Raw genomic sequence first — 21,750 nt, 5'->3', positions numbered from 1 at the left:
ATTGGAAAGAACATTTAATTCTTTTATATTTCTTTTATATTTAAAATGTGCCATGATTCCAACAACCACTTAGAGTATGACTGTAATAGGCAACATATGACCTTTCCCCAAGAGCTTCAGGTTATTTGTAATTTTGACATTTCCTTCTCTACTATTCTTCTTTTCATTAATACCATGTTGAGCCAGGCAGAGACGAAGCCATAGGATTCCAGCAGTCTTGTAGAAACCTCCTTCTAATGTGAAATTAATCCATTCATCCTGCAGCTATGGACCAACTTCTGACAACATTTCCACCTGGTCCTTGTGAGATAATTTACTTAAAGCCACTTCTATTATGTTTGCTGCATTAGTCAGTTTCCAAGACTCTGTTAAAGAATGATTTGAAGCCAGGCACGGTGGCTCATGCCTCTAATCCCAGCACTTTGGGAGGCCGAGGCTAGGCAGATCACTTGAGGTCAGGAGTTCGAGACCAGCCTGGCCAACATGGTGAAACCTGTCTGTATTAAAAATACAAAAATTAGCTGAGTGTGGTGGTGTGCACCTGTAATCCCAGCTACTTGGGAGGCTGAGGCACAAGAATTGCTTGAACCTGGGAGGGGAAGTTTGCGGTGAGCTGAGATGGCACCACTGCACTCCAGCCTGGGTGACAAAATGAGACTCTGTCTAAAAAAAATAAAGAATGATTTGACTTGCAATAGTTAATTTATTCTTGGTGAAACCATGCTAATTCTTGGTAATCATTATTTAAAATATGCGCTCATCAACCTTCTTCAAATAACTCAAATTTGTCTAATTCTGAAATGTTTATGACTACTATACACTGGTGAGTGTGAGATAGGGAGGAGATGGAGAGAAAGTGAGTGCGCAGTGTTCTGACACGTGATGAAGTCAGTGAGGATGGAGGTTCAGGGCAATTTGGGATAAAGGAGAGTGGAATGAAGGTCTGTAAGTGATCAAGTGTTTGGCAGAGGCTGCTGGGAGCTGGTCTGGGGCCACAGTCCTGGGGGAGCAGTCTGGAGAGACAGGGGCCTGGGGCTACTGAAGAACAATTCCACTTAGTTTCTGGTTTTCCTTCCGGTTTACTGTAAGTAAACTCTGAAAATAAAATTAGTAGGTTATTTGAAAAATGATGGTGGTGGTAGAATGTTTAATTTTTTTCTACTCTGGAGAAAACTCAACCCTTTATTTTTTAAAATAGATTTTGTAAAAAGTGAAAAATTATAGAGGTCTCTGTTGCTGTTATTTCTGGAAGACCACAAAAGGAGAAAACTTCCCAGGTTGAACTGTAGCTTCTAATTCCAAAGAAGGAGGACACTATAAAATTTTTGTTTGGGGCAAATGAATTTCAAGTACCATGCACAGCTGCTGTTTTTCTCTGTGCATGAATATGTGTATTTGTGTACCCACGAAAACATTGGTTCTTTTTAGTCACCAGCTTCAATTACAATTGAATGGAATTCTATCTGTCGCTCTCTTCCAAATAAGGATATACAGCATAATTCATACTATTTCGAGTCAAGTCTTCCAAATAAGGATATACGGCAAAATTCATACTAGTTCAAGTCAAGTCACACAACAATTGTTTCTTGGCTAACAGAAATGATCTTTACAAAGATTTTGCATATTCTTTGAACCCAATACTTGGTTTAAAGTCTTATTTTTCTTAGTCTTGTTTCATTTGGAAGTTTCTTAAGATGTCTCAATAGAATATTGAGTCATGGCATTCTTCTTTATGCATGGCAATGAAAAGATATCGGTAAGAATTATTAAGCTAATACAGACTAATGGTGATTTTATAATTTTATACGTAATTGTTAAATTTGCCAGGAGTGCCACTTAGTACAGAGCCAAATACAGTTCCTGTTTTCCTCATTGGGGGACACATTAGTTTCTAGATGTTAAAGAGAGTTGCCAGTGTCATGCAGTGGGTTAACAAATCTCATTGTAAAATCTAGTGATCTTTCTACTGCATCACATTTTATCAGCAATGAAAAATTTAAAAATGATAAATAAAAAAGTTGGAGATACAGTCACGTGCCACATAATGATGTTATGGTTAATGATGAGCCACATATGATGGTGGTCCCATAAGATTATAATATCATATTTTTAGTATACCTTGTCTATGTTTAGATACACAAATAGTTACCATTGTATTACAATTGCCTACAATATTCAGTACAATAATATGCTGTACACGTGTGTAGCCTAGGAGCAATAGGGTACACCCTATACACTATATAGTTTGTGTGTGTAGTAGGCTCTACCATGTGTAGGTTTGTGTAAATGCACTCTATGATCTTTGCGCAAGGACAAAATCATTGAACAACATATATCTATGAACGTATCCCCGTCATTAAGTCAGGCATGATTGTATTCTCTTCATGTAATTCTTCCAACTGAAGCAAGAAATCTTTTGTGTGTGTGTGTGTGTGTGTGTGTGTGTGACGGAATTTCACTCTTGTTGCTCAGGCTGGAGTGCAAGCATGATCTCAGCTCACTGCAACCTCCGCCTCCTGGGTTCAAGCAATTCTCCTGCCTCAGCTGCCCGAGTAGCTGGGATTACAGGCATGCACCACCACAACCGGCTATATTTTTGTATTTTTAGTAGAGATGGGGTTTCACCATGTTGGCCAGGCTGGTCTAGAACTCTTGACCTCAAGTGATCTGCCTGCCTTGGCCTCCCAAAGTACTGAGATTACAGGCATGAGCCACCGTGCTCAGCCTGAAGCAAGAAATCTTCATAATGGTATTACTTCATGGTTCACAATTTGTTGAATTAGTGAACATATGAAAAGATGGAGTATATTTATATTCTTAAGGTATTCATGGAGTTATTTTTTTAAACGTGTGTGAAAAAGTACAATTTTATAAATGGTTAAGAAATCCCATCCATTAGATTAGCGTGCCTTTGTTTTGGATTCCAGGGGTCAGGGAAGCTCAGCTAAATTTAATTCTGCCCAGCATGGACATTTTGCTTTTGATAGTCATTTTCTAATCCTTGGCTAATTAAATCAGGAATTCCATCTAACTTTTGGACTGTGTGTTGTGTGTATGTGTATGCCCATATATGTGGTAAATTCCTGCCAATCTACAGCCCATATGAAACCCTGAAATTACCCCTCCAAAGTCTGACCAACCAACCATCTCTTAAGAGACTAAAGGATGCTTTAAATTACAAATTGGCTGGGAGGTTGGAAATGTTTCCAAAACCTAAGTAAGCAATTATAATTATTCCATCATTCCAGTCACACAATAAAACTGCTGACTAGAAACTACAATGAATTGTACAGTATTCCTTCACTCATTATAATACATTCTGAAAGTAGGTCATAACAGAAGTTTTTTCTTTTTAGTTACTAGAAGTAAATAATGTGCTCTAATGGAATATCACTTTAATCAAAGTCAGAAGACTTAAAGTCTAGTTCTCTTTTTGATCCTAGTTAATTCCGTGAACTTTTCTACATTAAGTTTCCTCATTTAAAAAATCTGAATCAAAATACTCGATTAACAAAATTTCTTTCAGCATAATGTTGAAATAATTGTTTTTAGTTCACCTGAAAGAAAATAAGTTGACATTTTAATATATTCATTCATTATTATTCATTAATTCATTGATTTATTTATCATAGAATATCTGAGTGACTTCAGTATGCAAGCTACTGTGTTATTTTTAATAATACTTATTTTAATTAATATTTATTTTCTCCAAAGAGCCTACATCCATCCATCCATATACTTGTCCACCCATCCATCCATCTATCATTTGTCAACAAATGGTTATTGATCAGTTATTATATGCAAGAACATTTAAAAGTTTATGGACCTTCTGACTACCTAATATTTCTATAAATTTCTGGAATAATTGACAAAAATATGTTAAAGTGTTTACCACACATATCACCTAAAGGAAGAATAATTTTTTGAAAAGAAGATGATATTGTTTAATATACTATTGGAATTTTTAGTAATATTGATAATGATGCCAGAATTGTGTATGTAAATGGGATATGGAGAATATTCTGTGATATGAATTATGATTGGATCCTCTGAACTGAAATACAGCACCAGCAGTCATATACATTTGTACAGACATGTTGTAGACCCTGCTGAAACCATAGGTTAAGCAAAATCCTTCTCGTAAGAGTGCTTTTCTCCTTTTAGCCTTTTGTCTTATTACCATGGTCCTGTCAGAAATAAGCCTGGTGGCCAGGCATGGTGGCTCACTCTTGTAATCCCAGGACTTTGGGAGGCCGAGGCAGCTGGATCACTTGAGGTCAGGGGTTCGAGACCAGCCTGGTCAGCATGGTGAAACACCATCTCTACTAAAAATATAGAAATTAGCCAGGTGTGGTGGTGCTCGCCTGTAGTTCCAGCTACTCAGGAGGCTGAGGCAGGAGAATTGCTTGAACCCAGGAAGCAGAGGATGCAGTGAGCTGAGATAGCGCCACTGCATGCAGCCTGGGCAACAGAGTGAGACTCTGTCTCAAAAAAAAAAAAAAAAAAAAAAGAGAGCGAGAAGGAAGCCTTGTATTATGGTAAAAACTTGCGGAAGAGGAAGAATAACATTCATCAAAATACCCAGCTGGTCGGCTCTTCTTTTAAGTGGCTACATTGGTGGTAAATTCTGGTGTTGGTACAAGAATTCCTCACCTGTAACATCAGAAATTGTGAGTCCGGTGCCTCCTCACCCAGTGTTCAGCTATGTTGCAGGCGAGTTCAGGGTCAGCTGACATTTCACACAGAATGATTTTCAGGCATGGAATGCAGATGGAAGCAGATTTGTGAAAACTCATTTCTGACCTTTAAAACAAAAGGTTTTTGCCATGGAATGAGCAAACGTGATGTAATCATATACTAGAGGCTAATTCTAAGCATGCCTCTAGTGCAAACAGATTTAGAAAAAGCAACCCCCTCCTTGTGTGTTTTTAGCAAGAAGAACTGAAGCTGTACTTCCAAACAGTTCTGCTGTGAATAGCCCTTAGCTCTTGCGGTCACATTCTTGGCACATTGATTTCTCTGGGTTGCTATCTAGTTCTATAGTGTAGTGAGGTTGTAGATATTTATGTATTTGGCATCCATAGCTCTTTGGATGAGAAGTTATTGCTGATCTCACTGTAGGGAAAATTACACCACAAAAATACTGTTGCAGTAAACCAGCCATGAAAAATATCAAATTGGTGAAGAAAAGAGGGCAACCATTTTTGCGTAAGTAGTAGATAAATACATTTTGTGCAATTTTCACCACGTGTAAAGTTAGTAGTTTATACCACGTGTAAAGCTAACATGGAGGGTTGAGAAAGAAAAGCACACTGTTTTTGGAAAAGGTACATTTTGTTGGAACTGCAAGGAGTGTAAAACATTCATTAATTCATCTTTTTGTTGAATGAACACAGTGACTTGGGGCCATGCTCTGTGCGGCACAGAAGCTGTGGGCTGTCGGGGCACTTACAGAATAGTAGCCAAGGGAGGGGCTATCACACCCGGGGCATATTCAGGCTTTCTTATCAGATTCAAGGCTTTATGGAAGAGATCATGATTGAGCAGAATTTTTGAAGACAAATGGGTATTTTCTAGGATTGGATGGTGAGAAGGAATTCTAGAAAGAAATTGGGTGGGATGATGATGAGTATGACATGTCCTGCAGTGTGCTAGGGTGGGAAGCACTGGGCTGGGCTCATGCACAGGGTGTCAGAGGCAAGCCTAAGGGAGGGAAACAGAAAATCGGGGTGGGTCTCAGAACACACAGGCAGCTATGGCTGGGCTCTGCTGGTGATGGACAGCCATGCCTGGAAGGATTTTAAACTGGGAGAATTAAAATAAATTGACAGAAAAACCAACATAGTTTCCTTTCCTACAAAAATCCCCCACAGCTGCATGCAAGAGGGGCATATAGAATGCAGGAGAATGGCCCATCAGGACAGTGATGATGCAGGCATGGGACTTGACTTGGGAGGTGCTGAGGACTTGGTAGCTGCATGGATGTGTAGGGTGGGAAAGAATGGGTGGCTCCTAGGACTCTGATTTTGTGTCTGGGCTGAGAATAGAAAAATAGAAGAGAAGGATTTTTTAAGACTTTGGGTAAAGTTGACAGGTATCTTTGGTACACCCATTTATTAGAGAGGTCAAATGGGTAGATGAATATCAAGTATGAAGGGCATGGTCAATATCTAAGAGAAAGGGAAACATTTGGTTTATGTGTATGTATATGGATATATGCATGTATATTTGTATATGTATCTCCCTAAGTATAGACACACACTTATGCTTCCTCATGCATATACTTTCTGCTTACTTACTTATGTATAGCTGCATGGAAACCAAACAGTGGATGGAATTGCTAAAGGAAGGTCAAGGGAAGAGGGAAGAGGGCTCATACAGAGGCAGGCAGAAGAACATGGTCTGGAAAAAGAGTCTGAGACAGACTGTTTAAAGAGAAAGGAGAAGATCAAGGATAGCTTAAAAAGGAAGGGAGCTAACATGATCAAATGCCCCCGAAAGATCAAGTAAAATGATGACTCCAGTTCACTGACTATGCATCAAGAATTCAGAGGTGACGTAGGCCGGGATGATTTGAATGAAGTGGTAAAGGAGGAGGTTAGCTTGCAGTGGGTTGAAGAAGAAATGCAACGAAATTGCTAAATATTTTTTCAGTTGTTATCATTGGTATCCAAATATCGGTGTAAGAGATAAAGCAAAAATGTTAAATAAGTCACTAAAATTTTGACAGAAAAATATAGTTTCCCAAAAGAACATCACATAGTTGACAGTTCCAGACTATTGCAAAATCCACTGTCTCTGTCAGCTTCCTCACATCATCACAGGAATGAAGTGGTTGGTGTATGGAGATCTGATTTTTGTGGTGTATAGTACACATTTCCCAACACTCAGGCAGATCTGCACAGAACTGCAAGTGACAGTGACCGGCTTGGCTATCCTTGTAGAAGAATGTACATTCTGTTAACTGGATTTTTCTTTTCCTTAATTGATTTTGGATTGGAAGGAAAGAATACTTTGAATTTTGCCAATTATGAGCCGTAAGTGATTCATTCACTAGCAATATTATTATTGCTATTATTTTGGTTCAATACTCTGTGTCAGTATTTATGCTTTATTTTGCATATAAGGAAGATAGTTAGACATTTCCCTGCTCTTCAAGAGCTCTCAGTTTGGCTGTGTTGGGTGGGAACAGAGACACTGTTATGAGACAATGACAACATGGTGTTTAAAATGTTATAAAAGCAATGTCTGTATTGATATTGGTCATGTCATGACTACAAGCACTTATTAGCCACTATTCTAAATGCTCTGGATAAATCCTCACATTTAGTACTGAGCATCATTATGCTTATTTTATAATGAGGAGTCCTGAGAGTGTGGGCCTGTCCAAGCTGCCAGGCTCAGGGGTGGCCAGGGAGACCCACCGCCCGTTCGCTTTCCTGGCTGAAGCCTGGACTCCCAACCACTGCGCTAACTGCCTCCATTGCAAAGGCCTTAGGGGAGCACAGGGGTTCCCAGAGCACAGTTGTCAGGGAACGTCTCTCTAAGGAAAGGAAGGGTAAATTTGAAATCCACATTCCAGTGTGGCAGCCAGTCCTGGCATTGGCAGCAAGAGGCACCCGAGCAGATGGTGCAGCTGGCAGGGCAGCTGCCACCACCTGTGCTTCTCCTGACCTCCTGTGCGGGTGCTCCCAGGAGATGTGGTGCCCTCGACTTCACCACGGATGTAGGAAGGAGAGAAGAAAGGCAAGGACATTCCAGGAAGAGGAACCACATGTGCACCTGCATAGAGCTGGAAAACAGTATGACCAGACTGTGATGAGCAGGTTCAGTGTGCCTGGGAGGGCTGGGGGAGGCCAGGGTGTGGAGATGGGTGACAGCCATGCAGACAGGCTCACCTTCATCCACAGTGGGACCGCAGGGCACCTGGGAGCACATCTCACTCCTGCCAAGTCCCAGGTCACTATATAAATGGTCAAGAACCAGGCTGGGAGGATGTGCCTGACTCCCCCAGAGTCAAGCAGCAGCTGAGCAGTAGGAGACAGGAAGGACTATCAAGGTAAATATAATGCCAGATAAAAATACAGCCAAGTCTGATCTCAGCGATACCATCATTTTCTGTCTTCATGCTGTGTTTATTGGCTCATGTGCAAATGGGCTGGTATTGTCTAGTGAGATCCAGTAATGCCAGTCTGTCTTCCCAGGCACACGGGCATTTGGAGGAGCCACATTTAACATGGAGTGTGGGGCACAGAAACAGTGGAAATCATTGCATAATATAACAGTGATCCTAAAACTGTGAATTATGTTAATTCATTTGAAAAGTTAAATCTTATTACTTTTAAACTCACTTTCTCCAGAATGACAAAGTTAGCAGTTCAAGAGGTTATGCTTTAGTTTTGTGTAAAAATTCACTTAGAGCTTCTTGTTTCCAAGTGAAAGACATTACTTTATATAACATGGTATATGATGACCTCAGAGTTAGACTTTGCAGTTGGAAGCTATTTTCACACGCCAATGAATGTGACCCAATGACGCTGTTCAGATGTAGCCTAGTCCTTCTCCCACTGCAACGTTCAGGACAGATCAAACCCCCTCATTTCTCTCTGTCTCGCTTTTTTTTTTTTTTTTTTGAGACAGAGTCTCGCTCTGTTGCCCAAGCTGAAGTGCAGTGGTGCAGTCTCCACTCACTGCAACCTCCGCTTCCCAGGTTCAAGTGATTCTCCTGCCTCAGCCTCCCAAGTAGCTGGGATCATGGGCGTGTGCCACCATGTCCGGCTAATGTTTATATTTTAGTAGAAACGGGGTTTCACTGTGTTGGCCAGGCTGGTCATGAACTCCTGATCTCAGGTGATCTGCCTGTCTTGGGCTTCCCAAAGTGCTGGGATTACAGCACCCACCGTGGCCCCCTCATCTCTCTTGATCAGTTCTCTGACCTGTAAGAGAGGGCTACCTTTTAGTGACACCTGCTGGAAGAACCAGGTATGTAGCAGATGAAGAAATCTGGAAGGGACTTTCTGTCCAGGTTTTCTCAGTTTACTCTGGGTTCCCACATACAGGGATACCACCGTCAAAACTGCAATGTTCTCCTTACTTTCAGATGCTTTTAATGATCTGGAGAAGGTGGCCGCAAACCCCTGTCAACGCTGACTTGCCTTGAACTGGTTAACACCTTCCATTAACTCGGTCAATGTCAGTTCATTAGAGGAAATAAAGGATGTTTGTAAGCTCTAACCACATAATCCCTGAAAAAGAAGGGATTTAACGTGCAACACTAATTGCAACACATTTAAACGCAGGCAGGGCAATGGAGGCAGTGCCTGCTGTGTCAGCAGATACACTTGAGGGCCATTTCCCGGGTCCACTGGCTTTGCTTTGAGGGGAATCTGATGTTCTGGGTCTTAACTTCTTCAGTTCTAAAATCATCATGTTAACATCTGCCTTGAAACGGTGTGTGGAGCTTCAGCTGGGATGAGTATGTGAGTGCCTTCCTGTTCTCTCCACTTCCCTTTTGGCTTTCTCTTAGGTAAAGCCAAAGGCTGGCCCAATTCATTGGCAAGCCAGATTCATTTAAAAAAGATCAAGTCTTTCAAGTTTATAAAAGTAGTACTGGATGTTTATAAAAACTGGGATGCTGATGAAATGTGCACCCCTTAGTTTTTATGTTTATACATATGTGTGCTCCCTTGCTGCTGACCTATTTTAACTTCCCATGAGTGCCTGACAGTGCTCAACAGTAAGACTCATAAAGTATACTGTTTTTTTGGTATCTGAGGGGGATTGGTCCCTGGAACCCCCAGGATATCAAAATCCGTAGCTGTTCAAGTTTCTGATGGAAAATGGTGTAGTATTTGCTTATAAACTATGTACATTCTCCCCCATACTTTTCAATAATCTCTAGATTGCTTATAACTAATACAAGGTAAGTGCTGTGCAAATAGTTATGATTCTTTATTTTTTAAAATTTGTATTTTTATTATTGTATTTTAAAATTATTTTTTATTTATTTTATTTTTTGAGATGGAGTCTCACTCTTTCACCCAGGCTAGAGTGCAGTGGCACGATCTCAGCTCACTCCACCTCCTGGGTTCAAGAGATTCTCCTGCCTCAGCCTCCCAAGTAGCTGGGACTACAGGGGCCTGCCACCATGCCCGGCTAATTTTTGTATTTTCAGTAGAGACTGGGTTTCACCATATTGGCCAGGCTGGTCTCGAACTCTTGACCTTGTGATCTGCCTGCCTCAGCCTCCCAAAGTGCTGGGATTATAAGTATGAGCCACCACGCCCGGTCATATTTTTATTTTTTGTTGCTTCTTCCAAATATTTTTGATCTCCAGTCCATTGAATCTGCAGACCCGAAAATAAGGAAGGCCAATTATAATTGATTTTCTGATCCCAGGGACTTTGTGAACAAGCACTTTAGCAGAGCAAGTCTCAGCTCTCCTTGGTCTAATTCATGAGCTTGAGAGGGAATTAAATTGATTTCTGGAAAATAGTGTAGATGTGGGATGGAAATTTCATTGAGGAGCAAAGTGAAGACGCTAGATAGAAGAACTTTTACAAAGTTGTTTGAATGTCTTCTTTGAAGCCTTTATAGTATTCCTATTTATGTATAAGTGCTGCTTTAGCCATTGTTGGAGATCTGTAGATAAGTATCAAACATGTACCAAAAAAAAAAAAAAGAAAAGAAAAGAAAGAAAAAATCACCCCACTGCCACCTGCCCCACACTAACTGCAGACAAGTTTCCCACAGGGAATGCCCTTCCTTTCTGGCTTTCCTCACACTGTGGTCTCCCTACAGATTTTGCCAGACCAACAGCTGCACACCAGGGAGCAGGCGATGTGCGTGTGTATAAGGAGAGGGAGATTTTAAGGAATTGGCTCACACAATTGTGGGGCTGGCTGCTCTGATATCTTCAGGGCAGCCGGCAGGCTGGGGACCCAGGAAAGAGCTGATGTTGCAGCTCAAGTCCAAGGCAGTCTGGGGGCAGCTTCCCTCTTCCTCAGCGGACCTGGGGCTTTCCTCTTAAGGCCTTCAACTGACTGGATGAGGCCCAACTACGTTGTGGAGCGTGATCTGCTTTACTCAAAGCCCACTGATTTAAATATTAATAATATTGTAAAAAATACCTTCAGAGCAAAATCTAGACTGGTGTTTGGCCAAAAGCTGAGTTTCATGGGTGCTGTCACCCAGCCAAGTTGATCCCTAAAATTAACCACCACAGCAGGTTAACACTGGGCCAGCAAACAACAGCGGAAGATGGCCTCAAGCTCTGGCCTTGAGGCAGCTGGGAGGCAGGAAGTGCACTGGAGATTCGAGAAAATTCAGGAGCCTTCCTCAGCTGGGAACATGACTGGGAATCAGGCAAGATGGAGGGTGTCCTCCAGATGCTTGTCTCAAGCCTGGAAAATGTATTTCCAATTTCTACAATGACAGGGCTGTCAAATGAAATGATGAAGAAGACTTGTTTTAGAGCAACAGGGAGAGGTGTGGAAAAATCTCCTTGATTCTTCCCCTGACTCCAAGGCCGGGCAGCGCGGCAGTGTCCCGACAGTGTCCCAGCACCGTCCTGAAATGCTGGATGACGGGCGGTCGCAAAGGGCATCGCCTGAGGGAGGGGTTGTGGCGGGGAGCTGGAGCAGGGCGGATTGGAGTGACTGATGGCCTGGCTACAGGGAGCAGAGTCTGCCCTCACTCTGATGCCAAAAATAGGCTGCAGGGCAGGAGTGCATAGGAGTGCATGTCTCCCAATAAAATAACAGCCCAGCTTTTAGGAATCACCTTCTCCCTCCTGCCCTTCATGGTAGCTCAGGGAGACAGGAACCTGCTTGCCTTTCTTTCTGCGGTGGCAGGCTTGTGCCATTCCAGTGACTTAATTGCATCCTTACCTTCAATAGGAATGCTTTTGGCTCAGGTACAGATCTGGTTGATCTTTTTCTCAGGAAGACAGGCTTTCTCCCAGAAAGAATATTTCTCGGATTTGAGAGAAACAAGTACCACACGCAAACAGAAATCAGTCTGGTAAGACGGCACTCTCTGAATGTTTCAGCTCATTTGTTTTGCTCTCTGAGCATGAGATTCTTAGCTATGATAGCCAGGCATCTACTCACAACAAATCTGGAGACTGTGTTCAACCCAGGGATTACCAGGAGGCCCCACACCTCACTGGATGAGCTGTGTGGCCTGGGTCTCCTCAGGAAGGGGCTCAAGTTCAGACTTGATTTTATGTCTTAACGACATTTTGCATTCAGTCTCAGCTACACATAGTATTTCAAAAGGATCACATTTATCTTACAACTTATACTGGACTGCACCATCTGTACTGCGCACACTATTTAATATCTTAAAATAAATTCTGGGCTGGGCGCGGTGGCTCATGCCTGTAATCTCAGCACTTTGGGAGGCCTAGGTGGGCGGATCACCTGAGATCAGGTGTTCCAGACCAGCCTGGCCAACGTGGTGAAACCCTGTCTCTACTAAAAGTACAAACATTAGCCCGACGTGGTGGTGGGCGCCTGTAATCCCAGCTACTCAGGGGGCTAAGGCAGGAGAATCGCTTGAACTCGGAGGTGGAGGTTGCAGTGAGCTAAGATCTCACCACTGCGCTCCAGCCTGGGCGACAAGAGCAAGACTCCTTCTCAAAATAAATAAATAAATAAATAAATAAATAAATAAATAAATAAATTCTGCAATTTGTGAATTGGACAGTCATAGATAACTGTATTCTTTATATTAAATTTCTGTTTGTTTATTGTTAATGTAAAATTTGCCCTAAAATCCACTGGGAACTTCTGGATTTTAGACAAGGCCTGGGCTTTTCTATCACTCTGCTAGGTCTTTCTCTGCACATTTCTGCACATCCCCTTGGTGTAACTCCATGTAACCCACTGAGAGGAGGCATAATGGGCTGTGAGGTGAGTCTGGTGTGCATTGTTAACTTGGGAACCAACTGACATGACTTGGAGCTATGATAGTTCGCGTGGAGCTAGTTCATGTTGCTCTCTGTCCATCCCTTTTCTTCATCCTCAATCTGCCACGGGGAGTCATTTTCATCTCTTTTTGGCAGCAGGAATTTCTGAATTGAGTTTGAGCTAGAAACTCACATCTTATTAGTTAAAAATGTTGATTCCGAATTGCTTCTGCAGAAGAGCATTAAACATTTCTTCCCCAGCTTCATCAGCTTGTGCTGGGGAGAGTAGAGGAGACAGACAGACACACTTGTCTAACCACTCCCAGCAAATTCCATGTGCCCAACTTTTATCTTGGTACAATGACTAGGATTGCTTCTGAACTGAGTTCCAAAGAACAATGAATGGGATGAAAATTGTGTTACACAAGGGTTGTTATTATCATAAATATTATTTCATCAATATTATGTATATTACAATGGGATGAAGGAGATATAATAACTCAATTTCCACTCTATGTAAGGAGTAAAAATACAATGCTACATTTTAGGCTAAGGGAAGTTTTATATGAATGACAAATTTTATATAAATGAAATTGCTAGTGACCGATCTTGAGTAAAATATTTAGCATAGGCAAACATTTTTTCAAGTGTACAAGGAGACATGCATGCATATTTATTGCAATATTGTTAGTAAATAATGTTGCAAAAATTTGGAAACAACCAAAATGTCTGTCAGTAAAGGGATCTATAAAGGAATGGTGTGGTCTGTCTGCACTGTGGAGTACTGTGGAGAATTTAGACAAAAATACCTAGTCCTTTATGTGTAGACAAGGAACAACATAGAAAATATGTAGTGGAAGGGAAAAGGGAAGTTTTAACAACCACATAACGTGGGAAATGAATTGTATTTCTGGGTAAATGTACATACTTACACAGTATCATTATCCAAATTTGGTGGCCATTTGAATTTAAATAATCTAATTTTCAGAAATATACTTACCCTACGATAGGTAATACACTGTGCAAGGCCCTGTATGCAATCCTAAAGACCTGGGATTCAAATTAGGAAGGGGTATGTTTTCCTAGAATTTCAGCTTATAATGTACTTACCTATAAAAATTTATGTGCCAGAATGTACTAGCCAAAGAGGATCAAGTGCTAACATATTCATTTTGGTATATTTGAATATGACTTATTGGAGTTTAAGTCAATCTCGAGAAAATCTTTGGGTGTCCAACCAGACTTTTTTTTCTTTTTTCTTTCTTTTTCTTTTTTTTTTTTTTTTTCTTGAGACGGGGTCTTACTCTGTGGCCCAGGTTGGAGTGCAGTGGTGTGATCACGGCTCATTATAGCTTTTACCTCCTGGGCCCAAGCGATCTTGCCACCTCAACCTCCTGAGTAGCTACAACCACAGGTGTGTACCACCATGCCTGGCTAATTTTTGTATTTTTTGTAGAGATGGGTCTTGTCATGTTGCCCAGGCTGGTCTCGAACTCCTGTGCTCAAGGGTCCTCCTGCCTCAGTCTCCCAAAGTGCTGGGATTACAGGCATGAGCTACTGCACCCAGCCCAGCCCACACTCTGCTTCTCAGGAAGAGAGTGAGTCCCTGAGCATGCCTCACTGGTGAGAATAGGGTGTGGCCAAAGTCAGTGGGCAGAGTCTTACAGTCCACTGAGCCTGGGTACCCTGGAGACCTTTCTATGGCACCAGCTTACAAGCAAGACTGTCTTTATGGCAGAAGAGCTTATGTCTGCTTACTTGTGGAGAAAAACAAGAAGGGAATTCTGATAATAGATACATATAGCACCTTGGCTTTCAAATCAATCCAGTGATAAGTTTAAATCTATAATTTGGTGATGAGTTCAAGCATCTTTTCACATTATTTTCAGTTAAATTACCATTATATTGTATGTAGCTGAAAATAAATTTGCAATGGCATCATTTTGTACAACTGAAAATGTACCTACCCTATAATCTAGCAATCCCAATTCCAAATATTTAGCATAGGCAAACATTTTTCCAAGTGTACAAGGAGACATGCATGCATATTTATTGCAATATTGTTAGTAAATAATGTTGCAAAAATTTGGAAACAACCAAACTGTCTGTCAGTAAAGGAATCTATAAAGGAACGGTGTGGTCTGTCTGCACTGTGGAGTACTGTGGAGAAGTTAGACAAAAATACCTAGTCCTTTATGTGTAGACAAGGAACAACATAGAAAATATGTAGTGGAAGGTAAAAGGGAAGTTTTAACAACCATATAACATTTGATAGCTTTTTTGTAAATTTAAAAGCACAAAATATTTTAAATTTGCCTATATATTAGGTTTATTTTCATATGTAGACAATTGTTGACTTACAATGGTGCAACTTACGATTTTTGACTTTACCATGTTGTGAAATGGTTACAATTTTGATGTAATGTACAATAGTGAGTAAATTGCATGAGATAGTCAACATTTATTATAAAATAAGGAGTGTGTTAGATAATTTTGCCCCACTGCAGGCTAATGCAAGTGTTCTGAGCGTGTTTAAGGTGGGCTAGGCTAAGCTATGATGTTGGTAGTTCAGTTGTATTAAATGCATTTTTGACTTACAATGTTTTCAACTTACAGTGGATTTATAAGGACATAACCCCATCATAAGTCAAGGAGTATCTGCATGTGTTTACATTTCATCTTATATTTATCCACATATATAGAAATGTTATGTCTGAAGAGGAGCATCAAATACATGAGTGGTTACATCTGGAGTGGGAGGCAAAGCTAAAATTAAGATGGTGCTTAAAAGATGTTCATTTTATCTACAATGTGTTTTTATATATAATTTGTGTAGTAAACATACACACGTGAAATTATGAGTAGAAGCAACTGTATCAAGGTATAAATATTAATAGTAGTTAATTCTGGATGTAGACAGTAAGGATTATTATTTTCTCATTTGTACTTTTCTGAATTTTTCAGAAATTTCAAAGCCGAAAATAAGGAAAATGGTTTATCTTTTTATATTTGCTTCCTTGTTGTATTGTTGGAATCTCATTTTGGGAGAATTATTAGGATTATTGTTTAATGCAAGAGGAGAGCCCTTTCTCTAACTGTTAATTTTTAGCTTCTGTTTTTAAGAGAAACCAGTGGTTTCCAGGGTATTCGGGTCTACATAACTTAATGTCTTATATGTTTATAGGGAGGATCTCATATAGCTTACAGTTTCTTTTACTGATATAGTCTAGACATACCAAAGAGCAATGGGTGGTGTATAAACAGTGCATTCCATTTAGCGAGGAGGTATAGTCACTGAGTTATTTAATAATTTTAATTGAAAATAATAGCTCCTATAAAATTTTGCTCATTTTGGCAAAGTCTAGAGAAAGATGAAGTGATAGATGATAGATTTTAAGGTACTCTTATAAAGTTTTGTGAGTCAAGTATTCTAAGATAGAACAACTTTTTATGGTGGTGAAGAGTTTTGTTTTGAGAAATTAATTGAGGGGAAGTAAATAGTTTTTGTTTTCATTTTATTCTATTACTGCCACTCTAGCATCCTATAAAATTTCCCTGATATACTTCTCCTTGGGCCTAACATTTCCAAGCAAATATCTTCATCTTTCTTCTATACTCCTTGCGTTAGAGAGAGAAATTCAGCTCAAATTAGTTTATCAAAACGACAGCTTCTGGTGTCAGGGATCTGGAAAGTCAAGGAGTAAATTTGGTCTCAGGCAATCCTGGGTCCAGGGCTTTGTTTCTTTCATTTGCTATTTTGGCCTTATGTGTTTCTGCTGGGCCTTTATTCCTAGGCTGGCACTTTCTTGAGTGGACAAGATGAGGTAGTGGCCCTAGATGTTCATTTTCCTTAGGGCTCTGAACCCCAGAGAGAGAACATGACTTTTATTCAGCAGCCATGTCAATGCTTTAAAACAACTCCAGCTGGCCTGGCTTGGGTCATATGTTCCCCATGGAAGAAACAGCATGCCCGTGGAGATGCTGCCCCCAGTTAACCACCCTGTTCTGGGCAGGAAGAGGCCCCTGCTTGACGTCTTTACCATAATGACATGGAGTGGGGCGCCTCATTCTCCAACTGAAAGAGGGGCTCTAGGCAGAGCAGTCCCTAAGTCTTCCAAGTGTGCATGGCATTTGTTTGATCCTCTGTTGTATCACAAACACTATGCACCCTAGTCCTGTAATAACTTGCTTGACATCCCCCCACTGAACTATCTGTGCTCAGTAGCAGGGACCCTATCTTGCTTATCTTTGCATCCCTATTAATTAACATGATAGGTGGCACATAGCTGACACTCAATTATTTACATGCTGAATAAAAAAGATGTGGACTCATGAAAGAGAATGTTGGTTGTGGAGTAATGTCTCTCTCAAACTAATTGTTCTGTTGATTTAATACTTTGTAGAAGGCCATTGTATTCCTGTACTGTGAAGAAAAATTAAGTAATTAATAATTTTTGCTAAATTCAAACAGTGGTGTTGAGTTGATATGTGACATCTAATATATCAATTATTTTCCAAACTAAATGTACTCAATTGACATGTTGCCATGTATAGAATTTGTTTTACTGGCCTACAAATAAAACCTAAAATAAATGGTGTAACTGTCTTTAACACTTTGCAGAACTCTATAAATAGCCACATTTGTCTGGCATCCTGTGACAAGCATATGTCCCCAGAGATGCAAAATTTGCTGTAAACAGTGCACCTCCCTAATGATTAGTGTATGATGTGCATTAGTTCTGTCTTAATTATATTTAGTCCTTTAGTACTGTATGTTTGATCATAAAAGGAGACTTAGCCTTCAAGCTTCTGGAAATAATGGCAGAATGCAGTCAACATATTATAATTGTTCTTCACCTTTTTATGTTCCCAGAGACTTGAGGTTTAACAGAATAAGAGAAATTCCAGGGAGCGCCTTCAAGAAACTCAAGAATTTGAACACACTGTGAGTACTTATTGCTTATCTGTAAGGTTCCTAAAATTATATGCTGGTTGGATGGCAATTTACCGTGAAAGTCATTCTGAGTGTCAAGAACAGCTAGCAGAAGAATGACACCTTGTAGATGTCTTATAACTGGGAAAATTCTACTGCTTCTTTACACTGCCTATGTTTTTATAACCTTTTGAACATGGAAGAGATTCTTATTTATCCAATTTATTTGTATTCTATTGGTTTAGAAAAGCTTCATGAGAAGAAGAAATAGAGAGAAGGAGGGGTTAAGTAACTGGTCTATGAGTCCCATGGCAAGAAAGCAATAGAAATGAAATTAAAATTCACAACTTCCTAACTGCAAAGCCCATGCTCTACTCAGTATGCTACTAGGCCTTCTTATTTGTGATACTCTAAAACAAAGAATAGCTTTAGAATCATGTAGAGATGCTGTTTTATGATAGTCTTAAATGAAAACATATCATGTAGAGAAAAAAATGACAACTTTATGGCTAAGCGCTGATAAATGTTTCCAAGTTTAAAGGCATTTATTTTATTCACTCAACAGTATCTATTATCTATTGTGGGCTACCAGTTGGCTGGTTTTGCGTTTGGATCCGAATGCACATGCCCCTGCTATGATAGAACTGATGGTCTGACATTGTGGGGCAGTCAGGTAGCCAACACCCAACTGTAATATGTCTGTAATAGAAAAAATTCCTATGTATAGTAAGTGCTATAAGGAGAAGAGACCTATGAGAGATGATGACCGGAGGTTCAATATGTAAAATCTTCCTATGCTGCATTTAGATTAATCCACTGAGTGAACACACTGAAAGTTAAGAATCTTCAGTGAGGCTAGACCCATGTGGGTGTGTTTGTCTTCTTGTCATAATATTCTCATGTTAGAGTTAGCAATTTTATCAACTTGGCTGAACTCACCATATTCAGGCCAAGCTAGCCCTTCTAACTTTAGAGTTGAGATCATAACTTTACACTTGTGCTTCTCCCATCTGGTTTCTTTCCAGTAACTGATGTCGGAACACACATATTTTTATCACAGTATCTCTGTTTGGGATGATGTAAGAACATAAGAAAGTAAGGACTGCAGGGTTTATTCTTTGTTTTACAATAAAGCAATGATTATCAAAGTGCAAAGTACAAAAACATTTCCTGGAGTGCTTGTGGACATGCAAATTCCTAGCCCTCTTCCCCAGGGATCCTAATTTAGGACTTCTCAGGATGGGCCCAAAGATCTGCATTTGATTATTATTATTTTTTTCTTTGAGACAGAGCCTTACTCTGTCGCCCAGGCTGGAATGCAGTGGCACGATCTCGGCTCACTGCAACCTCTGCCTCCCGGGTTCAAGCAATTCTCCTGCCTCAGCCTCCTGAGTTGCTGGGATTACAGGTGCCTGCCACCATGCCCGGCTAATTTTTGTATTTTTAGTAGAGACAGGGTTTTGCCATGTTGGCTAGGATGGTCTCAATCTCCTGACCTTGTGATCCACCCGCCTCGGCCTCCCAAAGTGTTGGGATTACAGGCATGAACCACCACGCCCAGGCTATTGAGTATCTTCTAATGAGTATTTCTGGGTGAAACCTTTCACCACTGTCTACTGAAACATGTATATGATAGATAATCAAATATTTTATCCATTGATTAAATTGTGAATATGATAAAATGTTATCAAATATTTTCATTAGAGATAGTTGCCATTTAAAAAATTCAAGGAGTGTGACAAACTGATAAAATCTATTGGGGTTTGGCCACTTTTTGGAATTACAGTACACAATTATTGATGAACACTAATTATTGATGAATAATCCACTTCTTCACTTGGCAGAAACCATGGATAATATTAATTTGTTTCTAAATATTTTTTATTAGAAAACCATAATAAAATAGTAATTATGTTGTTAATTGCAAGCCTCATTTTATACTAGTTGCTTTATATACATTATCTATATTCCTTTCTTTCATGCTTTGTGGTAGGTGTTACTATGTTCATTTTACAGATGAGGAAATTGAGGTTCATGGCTGTAATGTAATTTACCCAAATTGAGGCAGATAGAAAAGAGCAGAGTCAGGGTTCCACAGAGTTTGATCTGTTAACTGCTGGACTATATGGTTTCTCATGATAGCATTCAGGAAAAGTACTTCCCTGGAATACAGATGGTAGATCATTTAAACAGTAAGTTGTGTGTACATGTGGTTGGTGTGTGTGTGTGTGTGTTTGTGTGTGTGTGTGTGAGAGAGAGAGAGACGGAGAGACAGACAGTGAGAGAGAGAGAGAGAGAGAGATTTCTGTCTAGAAAATGAGTTAAGCAATGAGACACTTACCACTCCTGAGACTTCAGAGGAATTTGTTAGTCCAGTTAAGTGAAGACCCAAAGGTCTTTACTAATTTATTGTAAAAGCAAAAGAAATAAGGACACATTTTTTAAAAAATAAAGTTAAATTTTTCATGAAGAATATTAAAAATTTTGACCATATGGCTCTTATACGAACATAGCATCACAAAGTGAAATCAAGCATCTGGTGATTCTATTTCCTTGGGTTGCGTTTATAGTAAATTGCACAGAAACTCCACTGTTTTCTTACAATTTAAAAAAATGCCAACCACATTTCTTCTATATTGTAAAAGAGAGGGTTTTCTCAAAAACAGTTGGCATTTTTGTATTAAACAGAGCTTGCTAAGAGATTTACTTAATAAAAAATCTGGAAATGTTATGTATTGCTGGAGCCTAAGAGCTAGAGGGTAAGATCAAGGATCTGTTATCAGACCCTGAATTTCACCCGCTGCAGCACAGCCAAGTGGTGCCTGGCAGAGCTCTGTGACTTGCCAGGGTGCCTCCGCCTTCCAGTTTCTGGATGACACTGATGATAAGAGTAATACATTTGGGAAACAGGCTCAAATTCAATTGTGGACAACACAATCTTGCTTATAAAAAAGATGATTGAGCCCTGGAGGAACAGCAATAGCTAATAAGTGCCAAGGACAAAAGGTTAGACTATACCACAAAAATAAAATAAATGCATGCCACTATTTAAATAGCAACAACAGAAATACGAAGATCTGATTCTAGGGCTGACACTCCTCACTCATCTGCCTTCTGGAAGGAAGGCCTAATTGAAAAGCAAGGTGAAAAGAACCTTGAGAAGAATGTCAAAAGGGAGGGGTTGGGGGGTATTTCTGGTCCTTCCAATTGTTTTGTGAAGTGTGGCAAGTTATTTAACTCCTTAAACCTTAAGTTTACTAACATTTCCTCTGACGTTTTATTTTGAAAATTTCAAAGCTACCCAAATCTCAAAAGAAGGGCATGATAATTGCTTTGTACCTTTTACGTAAATTCACTAGTTAACATTTTGCCACATTCACGTTTCTCTGTCTCCCCACACTCATCTATGTGTGTTTATTCTAATTTGGCCGAATCGCTTCCAAATTATATACTACGCTTTATTCCTAGGTAAGCTATATAGATATAGGTGCAGTCTGTAGAGTGTTTAACTAAATATCACATAAAATTAGTTAATGTACGTATTAATATTATTGTTAAATGGCATTAAATTATATGTTCTATTTATTTCATGCTAGTAGATAAAATGCAATTGATTTTTGTATATTGATATTGTATCCAGTGACCTTACTAAATTAATCCTCACTAATTCTACTCATTTGCTTATATCCTTTGGGTTTTTGTAATTACACAATCATGTCCTTTGGAAATAAACAGTTTTCCTTTCCAGTCTGTATACAGTCTCAGGGGACAGCACGTGATATTAGCTGCAGTTTTTTTTGTAAAGCTTGTATTAAGAAGATAGTGGCATATGATGAACTAGTGATCGATTTGTGGTAAAACCACTGATAAGAGTTAGGTCATTTTGTCTTTGCTCTTACCAAATTCA

General features: G+C 39.8%; 1 protein-coding gene across 4 annotated transcripts in view; it reads left to right on the top strand.

Annotated features, from left to right (window-relative positions):
- PXDNL (peroxidasin like) overlaps positions 1 to 21,750 on the top strand; it is a 497,888-nt gene that overhangs the window by 144,925 nt on the left and 331,213 nt on the right. For all 4 annotated transcript variants that reach the window (XR_010159545.1, XR_010159546.1, XM_519754.8 and 1 more), the window contains exon 2: positions 17,784 to 17,855. Coding sequence is in view for 2 of the 4 variants with exons in the window: in XM_519754.8 (XP_519754.6) it covers positions 17,784 to 17,855 (72 nt within the window). In the remaining 2 variants the exon portion in view is untranslated. The remainder of the gene's footprint in view (positions 1 to 17,783; positions 17,856 to 21,750) is intronic.

The sequence above is a fragment of the Pan troglodytes genome, chromosome 7, assembly GCF_028858775.2.
Source record: "Pan troglodytes isolate AG18354 chromosome 7, NHGRI_mPanTro3-v2.0_pri, whole genome shotgun sequence".
Lineage (NCBI taxonomy): Eukaryota > Metazoa > Chordata > Mammalia > Primates > Hominidae > Pan > Pan troglodytes.
This window is presented reverse-complemented; position numbering and strand designations above follow the sequence as displayed.